Source organism: Alnus glutinosa, chromosome 10, assembly GCF_958979055.1.
Source record: "Alnus glutinosa chromosome 10, dhAlnGlut1.1, whole genome shotgun sequence".
NCBI lineage: Eukaryota > Viridiplantae > Streptophyta > Magnoliopsida > Fagales > Betulaceae > Alnus > Alnus glutinosa.
The window spans coordinates 6,734,234-6,755,960 of NC_084895.1; the positions used below are offsets into that span (position 1 = coordinate 6,734,234).

The following is a 21,727-nucleotide window of genomic DNA, read 5'->3' on the forward strand; positions in this document are numbered from 1 at the left end:
TTTTTTATTTAGCCTATGAAATTGTGGTGTGTCCTTAACATGTAAAAGCATGTTTTTTTTTATAATACATAGCACATGAGAAGTAGATATTTTTTAAATATATTTTTCTCAAACTTTTTAATGTTATTAATAAATTACAAATTTTTTAAATACTCAAAATATCATGACAATTTTATAAATTAAATTATTGATATTTTACTGTATTAATATTATCACTTTTAAAATATGATAACTGGAGAACAGGTGAAGCTAGCGACAAATATTAACTTAATAAAATGATAAATATTAATGTGACCAGAGTAATGCTACACATCATCCTCTTGTCCACCTTTTATCCTCCCAAAATTGATGTGGCTCTTAAAATCACCATTGGATCAAAATTCAATAATAATCTATCATAAATTCAATGGTGATTTTAAGAGCCACATCAAATTTAGGAGGAAAAAATGAGGACAAGGGGATGATGTGTAGCATTACTCATGTGACCAGATCTTCCTTATTTAGTTTAAAAATTATGATTGAAATTAAAATAATAATAATAATAATAATAATTTATATGATAAAATAATTCCTGACAGCAGCGATCCCCGCGTTATCGTCACCTGCCAGTTAACATATAATCTCATCAAAAATAGTTTAAAAAGAAGAAAATTCCGAGTCGGAGCCAACAGTCTCTCTCTTTCGCACACTGACAGCAATCATTTTCCAGTTCTCAAATCAATCAAACCCGACGAAAATGGCGAACCATCGGACCGCACGTACGGCGGAGAGAGGAGCCGGCGTGAGGTTCAGCTTCAGAGTGTTGGGCTGGGCCATCACAGTGGCTCTCTGCCTCTTTTTCACTTTCTCTTTTCTCTTCACGTCTCGCACCGACACTTCCCACCTCCACCACCTTGTAAGTCTCTCTCTCTCTCTCTCTCTCTCTCTTCATCTCAGATCTGATTTCCGGGAAAAAAAAAAAAATTTCCGAGGAACAAACCGGTTGTTTCTTGTGTGAAGGATTTTTTTTTTTTTTTTTTTTGGGGGGGGGGGGTTTTCTTCTCTGTAGCAAGCGTTGTTTCGGCTTGAGTTACGGTTTAACTTCTGGATCTTATCATTACGGATCCGCGGGAATAAATGTAATTAACTAGTTAGGTTTCTCTTTCACGGGAAAATTGTTTTTCTTTTTCTATTCTCTCGGGAAACAAACAGGTTTCTAGTGTGGAATTTCACGGTAAATGCGGGAAATTCTTGTAGTTGAAACATGTTGTTTAATTATTTGCTTACTTACACTGGATTGATATGAAATTAGGGTTTCGACTCGGGTTCATATGGATTGGGAATCACGAGAAGATCCGTACTCGCGCTCAAATCGGACCCTCTCAAGCCCCGGCTGGACCAGATCCGGAAGCAAGCGGACGACCACCGGTCATTGGCTCTGGCGTACGCTTCGTATGCGCGAAAGCTCAAGCTCGAGAACTCCAAGCTCGTTAGGGTTTTCGCCGATCTCTCGCGGAACTACTCCGATCTCCTCAACAAGCCCTTGTATCACGCTCTCTACGAATCCGACGCGCCCTCCCTCGATGAATCGGTGTTGCGGCAATTCGAGAAGGAAGTGAAGGAGCGAATCAAAGTGACGAGGCAAGTGATCGCGGAAGCGAAGGAGTCTTTCGATAACCAGTTGAAGATCCAGAAGTTGAAGGATACCATTTTTGCAGTGAATGAGCAGTTAACCAAGGCAAAGAAGCAAGGAGCTTTCTCGAGCTTGATAGCCGCGAAATCGATACCCAAAAGCTTGCATTGCCTCGCAATGCGGTTGATGGAAGAGCGAATCGCCCATCCGGAGAAATATTCAGATGAGGGGAAGCTGACTCCACCGGAGTTGGAGGATCCGAAGCTTTACCACTATGCGATTTTCTCCGATAATGTGGTTGCAGCGTCGGTGGTGGTCAATTCGGCGGTGAAGAACTCGAAGGAGCCTTGGAAACATGTTTTCCATGTTGTGACTGATAAGATGAATCTCGGTGCGATGCAGGTTATGTTCAAATTGAAGGACTATAATGGAGCGCACATTGAAGTGAAGGCAGTTGAGGATTACAAGTTCTTGAACTCTTCTTATGTGCCGGTGCTTCGGCAGTTGGAGTCTTCAAATCTTCAGAGGTTTTACTTTGAGAATAAGCTTGAGAATGCAACAAAGGACACCACGAACATGAAGTTTCGGAACCCAAAGTATTTGTCAATACTGAATCACTTGAGGTTTTATTTGCCGGAAATGTACCCGAAATTGCATAGGATTTTGTTTTTGGATGATGATATTGTGGTTCAGAGGGACTTGACAGGGTTGTGGAAGATAGATATGGATGGGAAGGTGAATGGGGCGGTGGAGACATGTTTTGGGTCGTTCCATCGCTATGCACAGTACATGAATTTCTCACACCCTTTGATTAGGGAGAAGTTTAACCCAAAAGCTTGCGCGTGGGCTTATGGGATGAACTTCTTTGATTTGGATGCTTGGAGGAGGGAGAAGTGCACGGAAGAATATCATTACTGGCAGAATCTGGTAATGATTTGATTTTTTCTCTGTTAATATACTTGTTTTCTTGCTTTTACCATGATTGAGCAACATTTGGTGCCTATAAACAGTACTGATTTCTCTGTTAATATACTTGTTTTCTTGCTTTTACCATGACTGAGCAACATTTGGTGTCTATAAACAGTACTGAGCTCCAATGATTTTATTTTACCACCTGTTTTGGTTGCAAATTCTGATGCACTAGTTTGAACCAATTGATCTTGTATTGTTGCTTTCTAAACACCCTGCTTGTTTTGTTGCTTTCTGCTGCTAGAGTCTTCAATTTCAAGAAAGTTTATTGAACATCGTGGTCTTTTTGTCATTAATATGTTTTCTTTTGCATTTTTGTAGGACGATGTTTTTGTCAATAATTTGTTTTCTTTTGCATTTTTGTGGGTTAGTCAGTACTGTACTATATCTTTTGCTAGGAGCGTCTAGGTTAGTATTAGCTGATCATGGTAATCTTGTTGCAGAATGAGAACCGTACGTTGTGGAAATTGGGGACATTGCCCCCAGGTCTAATCACATTTTACTCAACAACGAAGCCACTCGACAAGTCATGGCATGTTCTTGGACTTGGTTACAATCCGAGCATTAGCATGGATGAGATCCGCAATGCTGCAGTGGTGCACTTCAATGGGAATATGAAGCCATGGCTTGACATTGCCATGAATCAGTTTCGACCCCTTTGGACAAAGTACGTTGACTATGATTTAGAGTTTGTCCAGGCTTGTAATTTTGGTCTCTAAATAATGATTCATAGTTGAAGTCTCCCTCCAAGGAATTTGCGTATACTGGCCCCATAGCAAGCATCATCTCATTAGTTCTGTTGCTATTATTTACCCCTTAACCAAGTCCTTATTCTGCACGCAAGAAAATTTGCTTTCTACCCAAGTGTAAAGTACTTCTTTGCTATATCAGTTTTAGAATTCCTCTTTGAATTGTCCATACGAGTATTTTATCTGCAGATGTTAATCATTAAGAAGATCGTTGTATCCTTATCACAATATTCAATACTTTTAGCTGTTCATTTCACCCTTAAAATTGTAGTGACTTTTTAATATAACATCTTGTTTTTAAATATGAATTTATTTATCATAAGCAGAGGCGGTGATGATTATATGTATAATAATCTATTGGAGCATTCTTGTTTTTGGAATGTGAGCTCAATATATTCTTTAATGCTCTAGTGCTCTCTTTATTGCTCATATACTCGATCTCTTTTATTTTCTTGTATGGTAAATATTAGAGTTCTCCTTCTGTCACCCTTTGTAAAGCACTTGGGAGGGTATTCGGTTAAACAGCAGTAGTATAAGGAACACCCAAGTTTCTTCCATACTAGGTATTCTTAACTATTTTAGGAGAGTTACTGCCTGGATTTCAAGAGGGAAGAAATTGCAAAAGAGAAACAGATTATTGTCCATTTCACCCCTTTTTTTGCAAGCGGTCTAATGCTATCTTGCCTTGACTATATTGTATGTGTCATCATTCTTTCTTCTTCTATACCAACATCTTCTTTTGTATTTTCATTGTTGTTCTTCATTTCTGCTGTTTCTTCTGTTAGTCTAGTTCTTTGTTACCACAGTTAGTGTGAAGAGCAGGAAGCAGGATACAGGTAGAGGCTATAAGGTGCGGTCCAGAGGATTTTTGCATTATATCATGAGTACCAGTTGCGCTTTGATCATACATGTAGAATAGCCATGGACATGATGGCCCGGCATGAGTAATTACTGTAATTTGAAGTCTTTCTCTTTTGTCCTTTATCTTTATTTTGGTTGAAATTTGCAGTATTTTGTTGTTTTAGAAGTTTTCATCTTACGGTAAGGGATAGGTGTAGCAATTCGTGTTTATGTATTGAGTTTATATCGTGTCAAGACATGACTATAAAATTATATATGTCAATTTTAATCTGACCAATTTAATTAAACGGTTAGATGCATCAACTTTGATTTTCTAATTTCGAGTTAGGTTAGTGACAAGTTCATCGGTCGTGTTAAAAATAGCTAGCCCTAGTGTTGCGTATCGATGTACGAGTACAAGTACAAGACTATATAGGTTAATTTTTAAGTCGACCAATTTAATTAAACTTGTTAATTCTTTCAAACTTAATTCACTAATTTTTTGTCAGGTTTGCGAGTCATGTCGAAACTTATACCTTACTAGAGTTGGCATTAGAAGGAGGTTGTCGTTATGGTTTTGTTACGGCACAAATAACAAAATTGCTTTGATGAATTTCGTTGCCCTTCCTTCACTTTTGTTGACCTTTTGTAAGTAGTTGCTATTTGTGCTAAAACAAAATGAGCTTCAGATGACTATTGAGGTGCATCATGAGAATTAGAATGATGATGTGGTAGATTATAGAATCACGAACTCTATGAAGAACATGTTTTTACCCAATTAATCTTCATCCATGGCTATGAAGGTCTTCACCGCTCTGCCATTCACAGTCTCCATGTACCCATGAACCTTCATGGCCATGGAGGTCCATTTTGATGGTCATGGAGAGACATACACTCTCCTTGTCACTTTTGTTTATTTTTTAAAAAAAATATCGATAAACAACTTAAGACACAAAATACTTATAAAACATTCAAAACTATTTATATCTTAGTGTCACATCATAAACTTTTTCAAAAAAAAAAAACACCGTTCAAAACACATTATCATTTTTTTCCCATTGTTTTTGGGTTTTTTGCACAATGCTTTTTATTATTATTATTATTATTATTTTTACGGTTAAGTAAATCCTAAAAACAAAAATTAGAAAGTAGAGAGAGGAGGGATGAATAAGCATATGAGAAAGGTTGTACATCTGTTGTACATTTTTTTTCTTTTTTTTTTTAAACTAACTATTGGATCTGTATGACCCACAAGAACCCATATGTGGGTCTTACAAATTTAATGGTTGATTTAGAAAAAAGATGTACAATAAATGCACATGTAACATGTCTCCAAGCATAAAAGAAAGCTCGTAATGCGACAGTTCTCTCTCCTCTATCCCATTCCTTGATATTTTTCCTGTGCAAACCACCATGGAAGGGAAGCACTGTGCTTCCCTCCCCACCACCCATCTCCGTTTCATACCTCCTCTTTTTACCCCACCACACAACCACTCTAACTTCTCACTTTCCATCATCTATCTCTTCACCCATCTAGCCACTTTACGGTTTTTCAAGCCTTTGGAGATGAGACATAAGCTCTAGCTATTCACCTATTTTACTTGTCTTTTCGTTGTTTTTTCGTGGCTTGAGTCTATACAACAGCTGTTTATGATCCTTTCATCCACATTCCACCGTGTTTTTTGTAATTTTTGGCAAGGGGTTTCGTTTAAAATTTTCGGATCTAGATTTACACTCCTCTAACAACAATTACAAGACACGCACCTCACCAACAAGTTTCTCGGCATCTCCGGATTCTACTGACGGTCGCCGTTCCCTCCACCGGCATCTGCTCCCCCACGCGTGGCACACACGCTCCAGAGAGCTCTCTACTCTCATCGGCGCGTGAATGCTATGTTTGCTCTCATCGCTTTCCACCTTGACTACCATTGGTGTTTTTGGGCTTCGTCGACAAATCCGGCTGTTGAGAGGCCTTCCCTTGGCGGCGCATGTTCCCCGCGCGCCGTCATGGAAGGCTCCCACCCCGCCTTCCTCTGGACCTCTGCTGTTTATTTTATTATTTTTGTGCTATTGTATTTTTGGACTTATTTGTTGTTTCCATCTCCTCATGTTCACCCCAGTTATGGTTATGATTGGGTTCTTGTGACTCAATACACATTTCTATTCACCTTTATTGATGACCTCGGCTTTGTGGCATCAGTGCCTCGAGCTATTGAGCCCGCATCTTCGAAAGTATTGCCCCCGCGTAAGATTGTTTTTGGGTTGCCTTGCCCTTATTGTATTTTTTCTTTCTTGATGTAATTTGGTTATCATGTATCTATAATAATAATAATAATAATAATAATAATAATAAGGAAAAATACACATAACCCCTTCAAACTACCACCTTATTGTCAATGGATCCCCCAAACTACCAATTGTGTCAATCTCCCCTCCTAAACTACAAAAAAATGTCAATGTCCCCCTAATGACAAAAATACACTTCATCAAAATTATTAAAATAAAATAAAAATACTAAAAAAATTATTTAAAAAATATAAAATAACAAAAATTTATTCCTAAAAAAATTAATGTGTACTTTTTTTCTTCGTATGTTTATTTTATTTTAAAAAAATAATTTCCAGTTATTTTTTTCGTTTGATTTTTTTTTTTAAAAAAATTGTTCTTTATTTATTTATTTTTTAATTTAATAAAAAAACTGGTTTTAATTTTTCGTTATTTTTTTTTTTAAAAAATTGTTTTTATAATTTTCAGTTATTTTGTCATTTGATTTTTTTTTTAAAAAAAGAAAATCATTCTTTTTTCGTTTTTTATTTAATTTAGTTAAATTTTTTTTAGTAATTTTTTTTTATTATCGTTTTAATTTTTTAGTTTTAGTTATTTTTTTGAATTTATAAGGATATTTTTGTCTTATTTTAAAAAAAAATTAGGGTCATTTTTGACTTTTTATAGGTCTTAGGGGGACATTAATACAATTGGTAGTTTGTGGGGTACATTGACAATTGAGAGGTAGTTTGAGGGGGATATGTGTACTTTTTCCTAATAATAAAATGTCTCCAAGCATATATAATTAACAACTTAACCAATGTGAGAGACATCATTAACTAGAGTTACGCATATTGATTTGGGTCTGATTTAGAAATCAACCAAAACAGCCTTTCTGAAATTTTCAGTTTCGGAGTTTCAAATCACATCTTGAAATTTTATTTGTATTAACATCAATTTTATAATTGTTTGTTAATTAAAAATAACGTAATATATACGTAAACTGTATTTAACAACAATTTTTTGGGCATCATTAATAGCAAGAAAGCTCACAAAACAACTTATTTACGCATAAGAAATTGAACAAATAAATAGCCGAGTTGAATAATGAATCCATATTTTTATGAGTTTTTTTGGTAATAAAATTTAATTTAGTTTGATGTCCACGTAAAGGGTCTTTTATTGAAAATCCAAATAGTAAATATTTTAAAACAATCCACATGTATAGAATTAAGAATTTAGGATTCAATTTTAAAGTGCCCTAAAAGTTATGGTACATGATGCCCTGCTGCTATTTTTATTTTTCTCCGATTAATTATTAATTAATAGCGCCGACACTAGTTGAGAGCCAAGTCCCATATCGTTCAATTACAAGAATGAAGACGAGTTTTTATAGCAACGCAGAAGAGAATGAAATTAGAATTCTGTAAAGTGATAGAATAACAACATTCTGCGCTTGTAATGTAGGCCTACATTAAGGTGGAGAATGTTGTAGTTCTGTCTCTTACCGAATATTTTTATTGTTTCTCTACGATCTGATCTCGAAAGCTGTCTATGGCTTCCTTTATCTTCTTCGTTCTTATGCACTTTTGCCCTTGGGTGTTGCTCAAACACTGTAAGGCTGAGCCCTTTTTCGTTCTGATCTCGAAAGCTGTCTATGGCTTCCTCTATCTTCTTCGTTCTTATGCACTTTTGCCCTTGGGTGTTGCTCAAACACTGTAAGGCTGAGCCCTTTTTCGTTCTGATCTCGAAAGCTGTCTATGGCTTCCTCTATCTTCTTCGTTCTTATGCACTTTTGCCTTTGGGTGTTGCTCCCACACTGTAAGATTGAGCCCTTTTTCGTTCGTCCTCTCAAATTGAATTGAGTTTTTATATTCTGCAATTGGGTTTGATTTTTTTATTTTGCCAAAGATGCCCCTTTTTTGGTACGGTTCACAGTGGTGATAGTAATTCGTGTGTTATGGTTTCAAAACAGATTGATATTCTTTTAGAATTGAAACTCGAAGAAGAACATAAGTAAAAGTAGTTTTTGTGGGTGTGGGAATCTTCTTCTTAGCTGCCTTTGAGATTATCATAAGGATTCAGATTATCATAATCTGCAGTTCTTGTGTTCACTGGGATATCGTATTGGTGAACATTTTTTTTTTCTTTTTCTAGTTTCTCCTCCTGTTATGGTTTATATCATATCATTAGTTCTGCTGCTATTATTTACACCTTAACCAAGTCCTTATTCAAGTTACTTTTCGCTGTTCATTTCACTCTTAAAATTGTAGCAGCTTTTTAATATAACATCCTCTGCTTTTAAATATGAATTTATTTATCATAAGCAGAGGCTGATGGTTATATGTATAATAATCTATTGGAGCATTCTTGCTTTTGGAATGTGAGTTCAATATTTTCTTTAATGCTCTAGTGCTCATATGCATGATCTCTTTTTATTTTCTTGTATGGTAAATATCAGAGTTCTCATTCTGTCACCCTTTGAAAGTTAACATATCACATTACAATCAGAGAACAACTCTGAAAACACAACTAGGAACAAAACCTCAAACCAGCAAACTAAACCAGAATGTTAACATCAATATTCCAGTTTAAGCAAAGCTGAACATTCTCCAAATTCTTCTTAAACTGTCCTTTTCCAGAGACCCGAAACCGCACCTCCCAGAAAATGAGTTTCAAAATCTGTTCCTCAGTGCTAGGTTGGCCACCAAACCAAATATCATTTCTAGCCCTCCATATACCATACACAGCAGCACTAAGAACCAGACGGCAGAGCACTCCCAACATGGACTTAGTTTTCCACCGATTGCAACCCTCCTCAAGAAAATCAGACCAGTCAATAGAAGGATCCAGGATATTACATCGTTGCATACAGGTCTTCCATATCGTCCTCTTATTCCTTTGTTATCGTCCTCTTATTCCTTGTGCTTTAAGCATCATATTTTAACCTTTGAAGAATTGTCCTCTTCTATTTTACCTACTTTTATTTTGAAAAAGAACATATTTGAAATAAACATCTATATAGTTCTATTACTGAATCACTGATTGCGACAGATAGGATTTTTTCTTTCTTTTTTTAAATGCAAGTAGTAGCTATTTGTGCTAAATAAAACGAGCTTTACAGCCAACATCTCTCTCTCTGTTGCAAAAACTTCCCTCCTCTCTCCACTTCAACCTTTTGGTACGCCTCTTCCCCATTAATAAACTAAGGAGGTAACTGAAGAATGTTTTGCACTGTTGTTTCATTCCATCGATGGTTAATATATACAAGAGATTTGATGTTTACAAAAGGGAAGACAAATTATGCAATATACAGAATTGATTTTTGGTGTTGATTTGGTTGCCTTTTTCAGATGACTTAGCCGTTGAGTTGATTTGATTTCCTTCTTGAGATAGTGCTAGCCGTTGTGTGTTTATTGGGTTGACTTGTAGAGCCGTGATTTTCCTTCGAGATTGTTGATGGTTCATTACACCCCCACAAGTGAGACATAGGGCACATGATGTTGAGCTTGGTGCGCATGAGGGAGAAGTAAGGTGAGGAAGTAGGTTTAGTAAAAATGTCAGTCAGGTTATCTTTGCTGTAGATGAAACAAACATCCAAAGTTTTGGAGGCGATATTGTCACGAACGAAATGGAAGTCGATTTCTATGTGTTTGGTATGAGCATGGAAGGCGCGGTAGGCAGAAAGGTAGGTGGCCCCAATATTGTCACACCTTAGGGTGGGTGGTGAGGGGAGATAAAGACCAAGGTTGTGAAGCATAGATTGAAGCAAGATGAGTTTAGCAATAGTGGTAGCAAGGGTGAGATATTCTGATTCATTGCTGGAGCATACAATTGTCCGTTGTTTGCGGGAGGACCATGAAATGAGATTGGGGCCAAGAAAAACACAGAAACCACCGGTAGATTTTCTATTGTTGGGACAACCGGCTCAATCGGCATCTGAGTAGGCTTGGAGAACGAGAGATAAGGAGTGGCGAAGGAGTAGGCCATAAGAGATTGTAGACTTGAGATACCATAAGATACGTTGGACTCCTTGTAGGTGGAAGTAGGTGGGTCGATGCATGAATTGAGAGACTTTGTTGACAACAAAAGAGATATAAAGACGGGTGAGTAATAGATACTGTAGGACACTAACAAGGCTTTGAAAGAGCATAGAGAAACCCATGTGAGAGCATAGATGGGCTTTACTTGCTCGAACATGTGTTTAAACAATCCAAATTACACCTATTCAGACTACCTAAACACATGCAACTCCCACATAGAACTACCTATTGTTTGTTCTTAAAAAATTTAAACAGTTCAATGCATCCTGTCCAATCATTAATCCTAATTCCACCATTATGCATAAAGTTTAATTTTATTCTTCTAATCTTTTTTTTAGAGAATATTAAAATCTGACAATTTTTTTTCTTTTTCCAATTAGATGGAAGAAGACGCTTGTCAATAATAAATTTTTTTAAGGCAATTAGAGTTAGGAAGAGTAATATGGGGATCTTATAGCATTTCCAACAACTCCTCTAAAAGCCTAATATGAGGCATTTTTCACATACAGCAGATTATCTTCCCATCATGTAAAAGACATTTTTTGTTACAGTAATTAGCAATCTCTAGCTAATTATTGTAACAAAATTGTTATTTATTATTTATTATTTTTTTTTTATGTTTTTTTTTGGTTTAGTTAAAATAGCTAATGTTGCTATTAAACGGTAAGACTTTCGTAGTGTAAAATTAATGCCCCTCTTCTATTAACACCCATGTGGTGCAACTTGAGTCAATAATGGAACCCATTAGGTGCTGCATTTTGCCATTGGTGGGATTAGGATCCTACTATTTTAAAGAAATTTGAAATCCTCAAATTATGTGAATTCAAGCCGTTTTTTACATTGAATAACGTGAAAAATGATACATATTAAATATATGACATGTTATCGAGACAATAATAATAAAAAAAAAAAAATCATTCCAAAATGTTTTTTTCTTTACTTTTGAAAAGACGCTTTTTCTTTACTAAAGCAAAAGACAATTTTTTGCTCAAAGCTTTTATACGACATAAAGTGTAAGAATCTAATAAAAATGTACTCAATTTTCATTGTTAACATGTCATATTTTTAATATGTAGATTTTTCATGTCGTTCGATACATAAAACGACTTAAATTGACAAAATTTGAAAATCTCAAATTTCTTTGAAATTGTAGGGGGTTCTGATCCTTGGCTTTGTGGGTTTTATTTTATTTATTGAGTAATATAATACCGTATTCGTTGGGATCTAATACACAAAAAATGATTCCATGTTTTTGAATTTGACCGATTGGATCGACTGGATTTCTATAATTTTTCTTGAAATTGTGAGGCACTTCTTTTTGGAATAAAAATCTGAACTTGAGGATTGCGTGTTTCATTCATCTAAAACGGATCAAACTGATTATTATCAAAGTGATTTCAACTGTTTCAAAGATCATGAGCTAAGGAAAGATGAGATAGAAAGACATTCAAGTATGTAGAGTTTAGAGATGGCTACTCCGATTAAATTGAAGAGCACACGCCATGAGCCAACTTGATTATTGAAGGCAAATCACAATTTAACAAGACATGCTTTAATGTAATCCAATTTGGGCCTTGGGGCGAGGACAAAGTTAGGCAGCGTATTTTGAAAGAGCACACGCCATGGCCACTATACAGGTTAATTTTAAGTCGACCAATTTAATTAAATTTGGGGGTAATTATCTTTTCCCCCATGAACTACCGGCCTGTGTCATTTTGCCCCTACGAATTACCACTTCGACCAAAAAAGAGCATCAAACTATCATCTTTACATACTTTGCCACATTTCGTTAGTCTAATTCATGCAAGGACTTAAATGCCCTAACTCAATTTCAAAAATGACCTAAATACTCTCATCTTAAAAAAAAAAAAAAAAAAAAAAAAAAAAAAAAAAAAAAAAAAAAAACTAAAGAAAAGCCACCCCCTGAGGTGGTCGGGTGGCTTGCAGCCCACCCCGGCCTAAGGGGTGGGCGCACGGCGTGCGACCACCCCATCTTATCTCTAGGGTGGCCGTGCGGCCACCCCAGAGGCAGTGGGTGGCCCGGTAGCCACCCCTAAAGGTGGCTTCGGCCACCCCTAAAGGTGGCTTCGGCCACCCCCTTAGGTTTGTTTTTTTTTTTTTAAAAAAAAAAAAAAAATTTATTAATTTTAATATTTTTTTATTAATTACTGTAGAGGGTATTTTGGTCTTTAAATAAAAATTAACGGTAAAAAATGGCATATTCCATCCAAGTTAATGGGATTCCATGACAGAAGTGGGCAAAGTATGTAAAGATAGTAGTTTTATGCTCTTTTTTTATCGAAGTGGTAGTTCGTGGGGCCAAAATGACACAGGCCGGTAGTTCATGGAGGGAAAAAGTAATTACCCCTTAAACTTGTTAATCCTTTCAAACTTAATTCGTTAATTTCGTATCGGATTTGCGAATCATGTCGAAACCTATCCCTTATTAGAGTTGACATTAGAAGGTGGTTGTCTTTATGGTTTTGTTAGGGCACAAATATCAAAATTGCTTTGATGAATTTCGTTGCCCTTCCTTCACTTTTGTTGATCTTTTGTAAGTAGTTGTTATTTGTGCTAAAACAAAATGAGCTTCAGATGACTATTGATATGGATCATGAGAATTAGAAAGATGATGTGATAGATTATAGAATCATGAACTCTTTGAAGAACATGTTTTTACCCAATTAATCTTCATCCATGGCTATGAAGGTCTTCACCGCGCTGCCATTCACAGTCTCCATGTACCCATGAACCTTCATGGCCATGGAGGTCCATCTTCATGGTCGTGGAGAGACCTACACTCTCCTGTTTTTTATTTTCAAAACAAAACATCAACAAAAAATTTAAAACACAAAATACTTACAAAATATTCTAAACAGTTTTTATCTTAATGTCATATCATAACACATTTTCAAAAAAAAAAAAAAAACCGTTCAAAACACATCATTTTTTCCCCCATTGTTTTTGGGTTTTTGGTTCAACGCTTTTTATTATTTCTTTTTTTTATCTCCTGGATAAAAATCCTAAAAACAAAAATTAGAAAGTAGAGAGAAGAGGTATTAATAAGCATATGATAAATGATTCTTATACATCTATTGTACATTTCTTTTCTAAACTAACCATTGAATTTGTAGAATTCACATGTGGTCTTAATCAATGTGAGAGACATCATTAACTAGAGTTACGCATACTGATTTGGGTCTGATTTAAAAATCAACCAAACCAGCCTTTATGAAAATTTTCAGTTTCGGTGTTTCAAATCACATATTAAAATTTTATTTGTATTAACATCAATTTTATAATTGTTTGTTAATTAAAAATACTGTACTATATACGTAAACTGTATTTAATAACAATTTTCTGGGCATCATTAATAGCAAGAAATTAAAGCTCACAAAACAACTTATATAAACAAATAAATAGTCGAGTTGAATAATGATTCCATATTTTTATGAGTTTTTTGGTAATAAAATTTAGTTTGATGTCCACGTAAAAGGGTCCTTTAATACTCAAGCTCAAGTTATTGAAAATCCAAATTGTAAATATTTTAAAACAATCCAATATGTATAGAATTAAACTTTAAAGGGCTCTAAAAATGATAGTACATGATGCACTGCTGCTATTTTTATTACTCTCCGATTAATTATTAATTAATAGCCTCGACACTGAGTATGCCTTTTAGTTTTAGTTGAGAGCCAACTAGTCCCACATCGTTCAATTCCAAGAATGAAGATAAGTTTTTATAGCAATACAGAATAGGATGGGATTGGAGGTTCTGGAAGGCAATAAAATCACAACATTCTCTTGAGGTTTCCCTTTCTCTCGGAGAATGTTGTGATTTAATTCCTCTTGCAGACCATTTTTATATTTTTGTTGTTTCTCTACGATCTGATCTCACAAAGCTGCCATCTTCTTCGTTCATATGCACTTTCTGCCTCTGGGTGTTGCTCAAACAGTGTAAGGCTTCGTTCGTCCTCCCAAATTGAATTGAGTTTTTATATTCTGCAATTGGGTTTGATTTTTTTATTTTGCCAAAGATGCCCCTTTTTTGGTTCGGTTCACAGTGGTGATAGTAATTCGTATGTTTTGGTTTTAAAACAGACTGATATTTGGTGCAATTTCGAGTTCTAAGAGTTGATATTCTTTTAGAATTGAAACTCGAAGAAGAACATGTTACACGTAGATTACTGTCTAGGGTTTTTTATGGAATGTAGATGGAAATTAGGGGGAAAATGAAGAGAAAATGTGCTGTAATTATACTGTAATTTGATAAGAAAACATAAGCGGCAGATTCGAGGAGCCACCCTCCAAGGAACAAGTCCAATTTTCCAGATATCCCTCATTCTATGCTAAGCGAGACTTATATAGTGTCTCTTACAATGGCACTTCAAACCCTACTAAAACGATAGTACTTAGGGACTACATAAACGACTAGCTCTAGGGATAAACGGCAGGTCCTTATTTACTGATACGCACCGCATCAGCCATCCTAGGACTCCAAAACGCACCGCATGAAGCTACTAGAATGCCTAGCTGGACCGCCCACTACAATGTTCTGATGAAGCCACGTAACCCTCCTATTCGACCACACAACTCCTCAACTATCTTTCTTCAAGCTTCAAGCTTGATTCTTTCTCTCTCTTCGAAGAGCTGTGACAATACTCCCCCTCTCAAAACACCTTGCCCACAAGGTGTGGGTAGGCTTCCCGGAGGCTGTGGAGGTCCTCCCAAGTGGCGTCGTCCGGGCCTTGGCCATCCCAGCGGACTAGCAGCTCGATAGAGGGACGGTGGTCTTTCGGCCGGGAGCGGCGATCCAGAATCTCAACCGGTTCGGGGCGAAGAACGCCGTCGGAGTCCACCGGTGGTAGCTTCGGCAAGGCTGAGGTGGAAGATCCCAGCTTTAGCTTCAATTGGGACACATGAAAGGTCGGGTGGATTCGAGCGGCCGGCGGTAGATCCAATTCATAGGCGACCTTTCCCACACGGCGAATGATGCGGAACGACCCGTAAAAACGGGGTGACAGCTTTAGGGCTCGGCGGTAAGACACTATTGTCTGGCGATAGGGCTGGAGCCTCAGGTACACCATTTGCCCTAATTCAAATTCCCTTTCAATACACCTTATATCTGCGTATTTCTTCATCCTCTGTTGGGCAAACTATATGTTCTGCTTGAGAAGGGCTAGGATTTGCTCGCGGTTGCGAAGCACTTCGTCAAACGCTTCAACACGGGTAGTACCCGGGATGTAGCTTAAGAGTCTGGGGGGGGTACCCCATAGACTGCCTCATAGGGTGTCATCCGAATGACCGAATGCCATGTAGTGTTGTAGCTGTACTCTGCCCATGGTAGCCAGTAGGTCCACCTCTTAGGGCTATCCTGTGTGAAACATCTGAGGTAGGTCTCGAGGCATTTATTCACGATCTCCGTCTGGCCATCTGTCTGTGGATGGTAGCTTGTACTGAGCTTGAGTGAGGTACCCTGTAGCCTGAACAACTCAGCCCAGAAGGCACTAGTAAATGTCGGGTCCCTGTCCGAGACTATGGACTGTGGCATCCCGTGCAACTTAAGGACATTCTGGATGAATAGCTGGGCCACCTTGGCGGCTGTGTAGGGGTGAGCAAGAGAAATAAAGTGGCTAGATTTGGTAAGTCTATCCACCACCACAAGGATAACCGAGTGGCCCTGGGATGGGGGTAACCCTTCCACAAAGTCCATTGAGATATCCGTCTACACCCGGGTTGGAATAGGGAGTGGTTGCAGTAGTCTGGCAGGGCAAGTGTTCTCATTCTTGTTCTGCTGACACACATCGCACTCCCTGATGAAGTTCTTGATGTCCCTTCTCATGCCGTGCCAATAGAAATCCTTTCTGGCCTTTTGCAGAGTCTTATCATACTCTGAGTGCCCAGCTGCTGGGTCACTATGCACATACTGCAGCACCTAGCTTTTAAGAACCGGGGACCCTCCTAATAGAATCTTGTGCTTGTAAAGTAAGAGTCCATCTCGGAGAGAGTACCTGCGGGTGTCTAAATCATTGTTCAGCCATTTCTCCATTAGCTGCTTGAGCTCCTCATCCTCAGCGGACTGATGTTTTAAATCCTCTACCCAATTAGCAGTTGGGATAGATAGTAGGGAAAGGGAAAGTCCTTCCTCTCAGCCTTCTTTCCTGGATAGGGCATCAGCCACCCTATTTTCAACTCCCTTTTTATACTCCACCACAAAGTCATATCCCAACAGTTTTGTAATCCATTTCTGTTGGAAGGGGGTCCCTACCTTCTGTTCTAGCCGAAATTTGAGGCTTTGCTGGTCAGTTTTGACCACGAAGGGCCGTCCCAATAGATAAGGTCTCCATTTCTGAATTGCGGTGACAAGGGCAAATAGCTCTTTTTCGTAGGTAGACATATGGAGTGCTTTACCCTTGAGTGCTTTGCTAAGGAAAGCTATAGGCCGGTTACCCTGCATAAGGACCGCCCCTATTCCAACTCCACTAGCGTCGCACTCTATTAGGAAGGGCTGAGAGAAATTGGGCAGGGCTAGGACTGGGGCTTGGGTAACTGCTGTCTTTAGGGCTAAAAAGGCCTATTGAGCCAGTTCTGACCACAAGAAGGAATTTTTCTTGAGCATGGCTGTTAATGGTGCAGCTATGGCTCCAAAATTTCTTATAAACTTCCGGTAATACCTGTCAACCCTAGGAAACCCCTCAGGGCTTTGATGGTCGTAGGGTGTGGCCAATCCACCATGGCCTGAATCTTGCTTGGGTCTGCACAAACTCCTCGACCTGAGACCACATGCCCCAGATACTCAACTTCCACACAACCAAATCGGCACTTGGTCATCTTAGCGAACAGCTGATGTTTCCTCAAGAGTTCTAGTGTCTTTTGAAGGTGGGTGAGGTGTGTCTCCATGTCCGGGCTGTATATCAATATGTCATCGAAAAACACTAAGATAAACTTCCTAAAAAAGGGCTGAAATATGTGGTTCATTAGGCTTTGGAAGGTCGAGGGTGCATTGGTTAGCCCGAAGGGCATAACCAAGAACTCACAGTGTCCAGCGTGAGTTCTAAATGCAGTTTTGGGGATATCAGCTTCTACCACCCGGATTTGGTGGTACCCGGATCTTAGGTCCAGTTTGGAAAAAATTTGTGCTCCCTATAGTTCGTCCAATAACTCATCTACTACAGGAATAGGAAATTTGTCTTTGATCGTTACCTTGTACAAAGCTCGATAGTCCATGCACATCCTCCACGGGCCGTCCGCCTTCCTTACTAATAACACCGGAGATGAGAATGGGCTGTGACTGGGTCTAATAACCCCCGATTCTAGCAACTCCTTCACAATTTGTTCTATCTCCTCCTTTTGGTAGAAAGGGTACCGGTAGGGCCGAACTGACACCGGTTGGGCTCCCTCTTGAAGTGTAATAGCATGGTCGTGAGCCCTATGGGGCGGCAGTCCCTTAGGCTCCTGGAAGATATCACGGTAATCTTCAAGTATGGCACCACTGGACCAGGTAACTGGGGCTGTTTAGGAACTGTCGGGAACTGTTTAGGCTCTAGGACCCCATTGGTAGTCTGTTCCATTAAGTATAGAAGAATGCCTTTCCTTTCTAGCTTCGAGAGTTTGAAAGAGTCTCCCTCTTCCCAACTCATCCAGGAACCTTGCCTGAGTCCACGCAGGGTGCAACCAGTACCTTCATACTGGAACCTCATTTCTAGCTGAGTAAAATCCCACAAGATGGGTCCAAGGGTCCTAAGCCATTGGATGCCTAGTACCGCATCACAGCCTGCCAAGGGCAGGATAAAAAAACTCAGTTCGGAAGATGTACCCTTGCATCTTAACTTCCACCTCTCTGCTTTTCTCTGGGCTTGCCACTTCCTGCCCGTTTGCAATTTTCACCTTGATTCCATCCTGCCCAATTGGTTGAATTCCTAATGCAGCAGCATATCTGTCCAATTTTCCAGATATCCCTCATTCTATGCTAAGCGAGACTTATATAGTGTCTCTTACAATGGCACTTCAAACCCTACTAAAACGACAGTACTTAGGGACTACATAAACGACTAGCTCTAGGGATAAACGGCAGGTCCTTATTTACTGATACGCACCGCATCAGCCATCCTAGGACTCCAAAACGCACTGCATGAAGCTACTAGAATGCCTAGCTGGACCGCCCACTACAACGTTCTGATGAAACCACGTAACCCTCCTGTTCGACCACACAACTCCTCAACTATCTTTCTTCAAGCTTCAAGCTTGATTCTTTCTCTCTCTTCGAAGAGCTGTGACAGAACATAAGTAAAAATAGTTTTTGTGGGTGTGGGAATCTTCTTCTTAGCTGCCTTTGAGATTATCATAAGGTTTCAGATTTTCATTGTCCAATGTTAAATTCAGTTAATGAGCATAGCTAATTGCAGTATTTTAACAATATTTTAACAGTATCTGGGCTTTTTTGACTACACAGACTAGGTTTAGTGATTCCAACACTAAATAGGCAATAATTCCAGTGAAAAAAAAAAAAAATTGTGAGAAAAAGGTCTCTTCTTTAGCTAAACTTGATTTCCTAAGCAATCTATGCCTAGAATGTAGACAGCTCAATTCATGGCTTTTGAAATTAATATATATATATATTACACTCTCAAGGATGGGCCACTGAGAATTTGGACCATCCAATGTGATGTGCCAATCGAATAAGATCATTGCTTGTAAGATTTTTCACTTAAATATGTTTTGATTGGATTTTATTTACTGATTGAGGTTCATTGGTTGAGATTAGCAATAAATATAAGTTAATAAGCCGACACATTTTCTTTGGCTTTGTGGAATTTGAGGTGGCAAGTGCTGTGCAAAGTGCAATCAAGCCTATCAAGGTAAATATCTGATTTTTCCGTATTGATCCGTTTTTTGTTTTTCTGTTATGCTTGATATGATTTGAGTTATTGACTTTATCTATAATGACCAAGGAAAAGAGCTAATCACATCTTCGCTATCACTCCAAAAGGACAAGTCAAATTTGAAGTTTTTCTAGAATTTCTTATAAAGCTCAGTTTCACTTAGTAACAAGGCAATGTCGGACTTAACACCAATGAATGTCTTCATAAACTACTCACTCTATGTGAGCTATTCATCTCTTCTCAATATAGAACCGGGGTGTTACATTATCACTTATTGGGTGCGGCAAATATGATTTCATACACTTATATTTACAAAATCAAAGGATGTTGTATAATGATTTGTTGGAATTGGTTACGACTGGGATATGCTGTTTGTATCTCTGGAACTTCTGTCAAATGGGCATCTGCAGTTCTAGTGTTCTCCTCCTGTTACAGTTTATATCAGGAGTGAAATTAAAGCCAAAGTTGCAAAGACAGCTCTTCTACTTCAGTTCGCTAAAGATTTTATCTGCAAATCGATGTTAATCATTAAGAATATTGTTGTATGTTTATCACAATATTCAAGTTGCTTTTAGCTGTTCATTTCACTCTAAAAATTGTAGCAATTTTAACTTTCCAGAGACCTGAAACCGAACCTCCCAGAAAATGAGTTTCAAAATCTGTTCCTCAGTGCTAGGTTGGCCACCAAACTGAATATCATTTCTAACCCTCCATATACCATACACAACAGCACTAAGAACCAGACAGCATAGCACTCCCAACATGGACTTAGTTTTCCACTGATTGCAACCCTCCTCAATCAAATCAGACCAGTCAATAAGAGGATTCAAGATATTACATTTTTGCATACGGGTCTTCCATATCCGAGAGCAAAATCCACAACCAAAAAACAAATGGGTCTTGCTTTCAGTACCATGGCAACAAAAAAGACAAGTTGTATTACCTTTAAACCCCCAAGACAGTAACCTATCTCCAGTAATGAGCTCATCATGAATGACAGAACACCCAAGTTTCTTTCATACTAGATATTCTGAACCATTTTTAAGAGAGCATTTTACTACCTGGATTCAAGAGGGATGAAAGTGCAAAGGAAAAACAGATTATTGTCCATTTTCACTTGCTATCTTGCCTTGACTTCATGTCGGTTTCCATATCTGCTGTTTCTTCTTGTTGTTTAGTTTATTGTTACAGCAATAAGTGTGGAGAGCAGAAGCAGGATGCAGGTTGGAAGGTATCATGAGAGCACTAGTTGCCCTTTGATCATACATTTAGAACAACCATGGACATGATGGTCCCTTAATCTTTCTTTTGGTTTCAATTTTGCTTTGTTTTCTTGTTTTAGAAGTTCTTATAAGGATAAAGAGTTCTCACGTTACAGTAAGGGATAGGGTTGGCCTTACAAGGTGGTTGTCTTTATGGTTTTGTTCACCCTATGAATGAACAAGGGGAAACAGGTTTCTTTTCTTTTGTTTCATCTTTCGTCTCTATTCTCTCTCTTCTTGGTCTCCAAAATTTCTTTACCTAGGGCTCAAATGGCAAAACTGCTTTGTTATTGTCCTCTTATTCCTTTTGCTTTATGCATCATATTTTAACCTTTGAAGAATTGTCCTCTGCTCTTTTACCTACCTTGTTTATTTGAAAAAGAACATATTTGAAGTAAACAACAACATCTATATTGTTCTATTACTGAATCACTGATTGTGACAACTAGTGTTTTTTCTGTTTTTAAATGTAAGTAGTTGCCATTTGTGCTAAATAGAACGAGCTTAACAGCCAACATCTCTCTCTCTCTCTGTGTTGCAAAAAACTTCCCTCCTCTCTTTCCACTGCAACCTTTTGGTACTCCTCTTCCCCATTAATAAACTAAGGTAACTGAAGAATGTTTTGCAGTACTGTTATTTCATTCCATCTATGGTTAATATATACAAGAGATTTGATGTTTACAAAAGGAAAGATAAATTATGCAATATACAGAATTGATGAGAATTTGATGAGGCTAGCTGTTGGTGTTGATTTGGTTGTCTTTTTTAGATGACTTAGCCGTTGAGTTGATTTGATTTCCTTCTTGAGATAGTGCTAGTTGTTGTGTGTTTATTGGGACTTATAGAGCCGTGGTTTTCCTTTGAGATTGTTGTTGGTTCATTATGCCCCTGCAAGTGAGACATAGGGCACACGATGTTGAACTTGGTATGCATGAGGGAGAAGTAAGGTGAGGCAGTGGGTTTAGTAAAAATGTCAACCAAGTTATTTTTGCCGGAGATGAAACGAACATCCAAAGTTTTGGAGAACACCTTGTCATGAACGAAGTGGAAGTCGATTTCTATGTGTTTGGTACGAGTATGGAAGGCAGAGTTGGCGGAGAGGTAG

At 38.1% G+C, this 21,727-nt stretch overlaps 2 protein-coding genes across 3 annotated transcripts; both read left to right on the plus strand.

Moving 5' to 3' along the window:
• Positions 1-651: 651 nt before the first annotated feature.
• On the plus strand, positions 652-3,497 carry LOC133879712 (galacturonosyltransferase 8). The gene is made up of 3 exons (XM_062318412.1): positions 652-895; positions 1,292-2,539; positions 3,025-3,497. Exons 1-3 carry the CDS (start codon positions 737-739, stop codon positions 3,298-3,300), a joined length of 1,683 nt encoding a protein of 560 aa, XP_062174396.1. The 5' UTR covers positions 652-736; the 3' UTR covers positions 3,301-3,497.
• A 4,348-nt stretch (positions 3,498-7,845) lies between these two features.
• On the plus strand, positions 7,846-21,329 carry LOC133880196 (uncharacterized). Of its 2 annotated transcripts, none has more exons than XR_009902209.1 (3): positions 7,846-8,153; positions 19,298-19,336; positions 20,539-21,329. XR_009902209.1 is itself a non-coding variant. In XM_062319097.1 (3 exons), exons 1-3 carry the CDS (start codon positions 7,990-7,992, stop codon positions 19,883-19,885), a joined length of 534 nt encoding a protein of 177 aa, XP_062175081.1. In that variant the 5' UTR covers positions 7,846-7,989; the 3' UTR covers positions 19,886-21,329. The 2 variants fall into 2 exon arrangements, 1 of the variants encoding a protein (XP_062175081.1); XM_062319097.1 differs by having other exon boundaries at positions 19,243-19,336; positions 19,610-21,329.
• Positions 21,330-21,727: the final 398 nt, after the last annotated feature.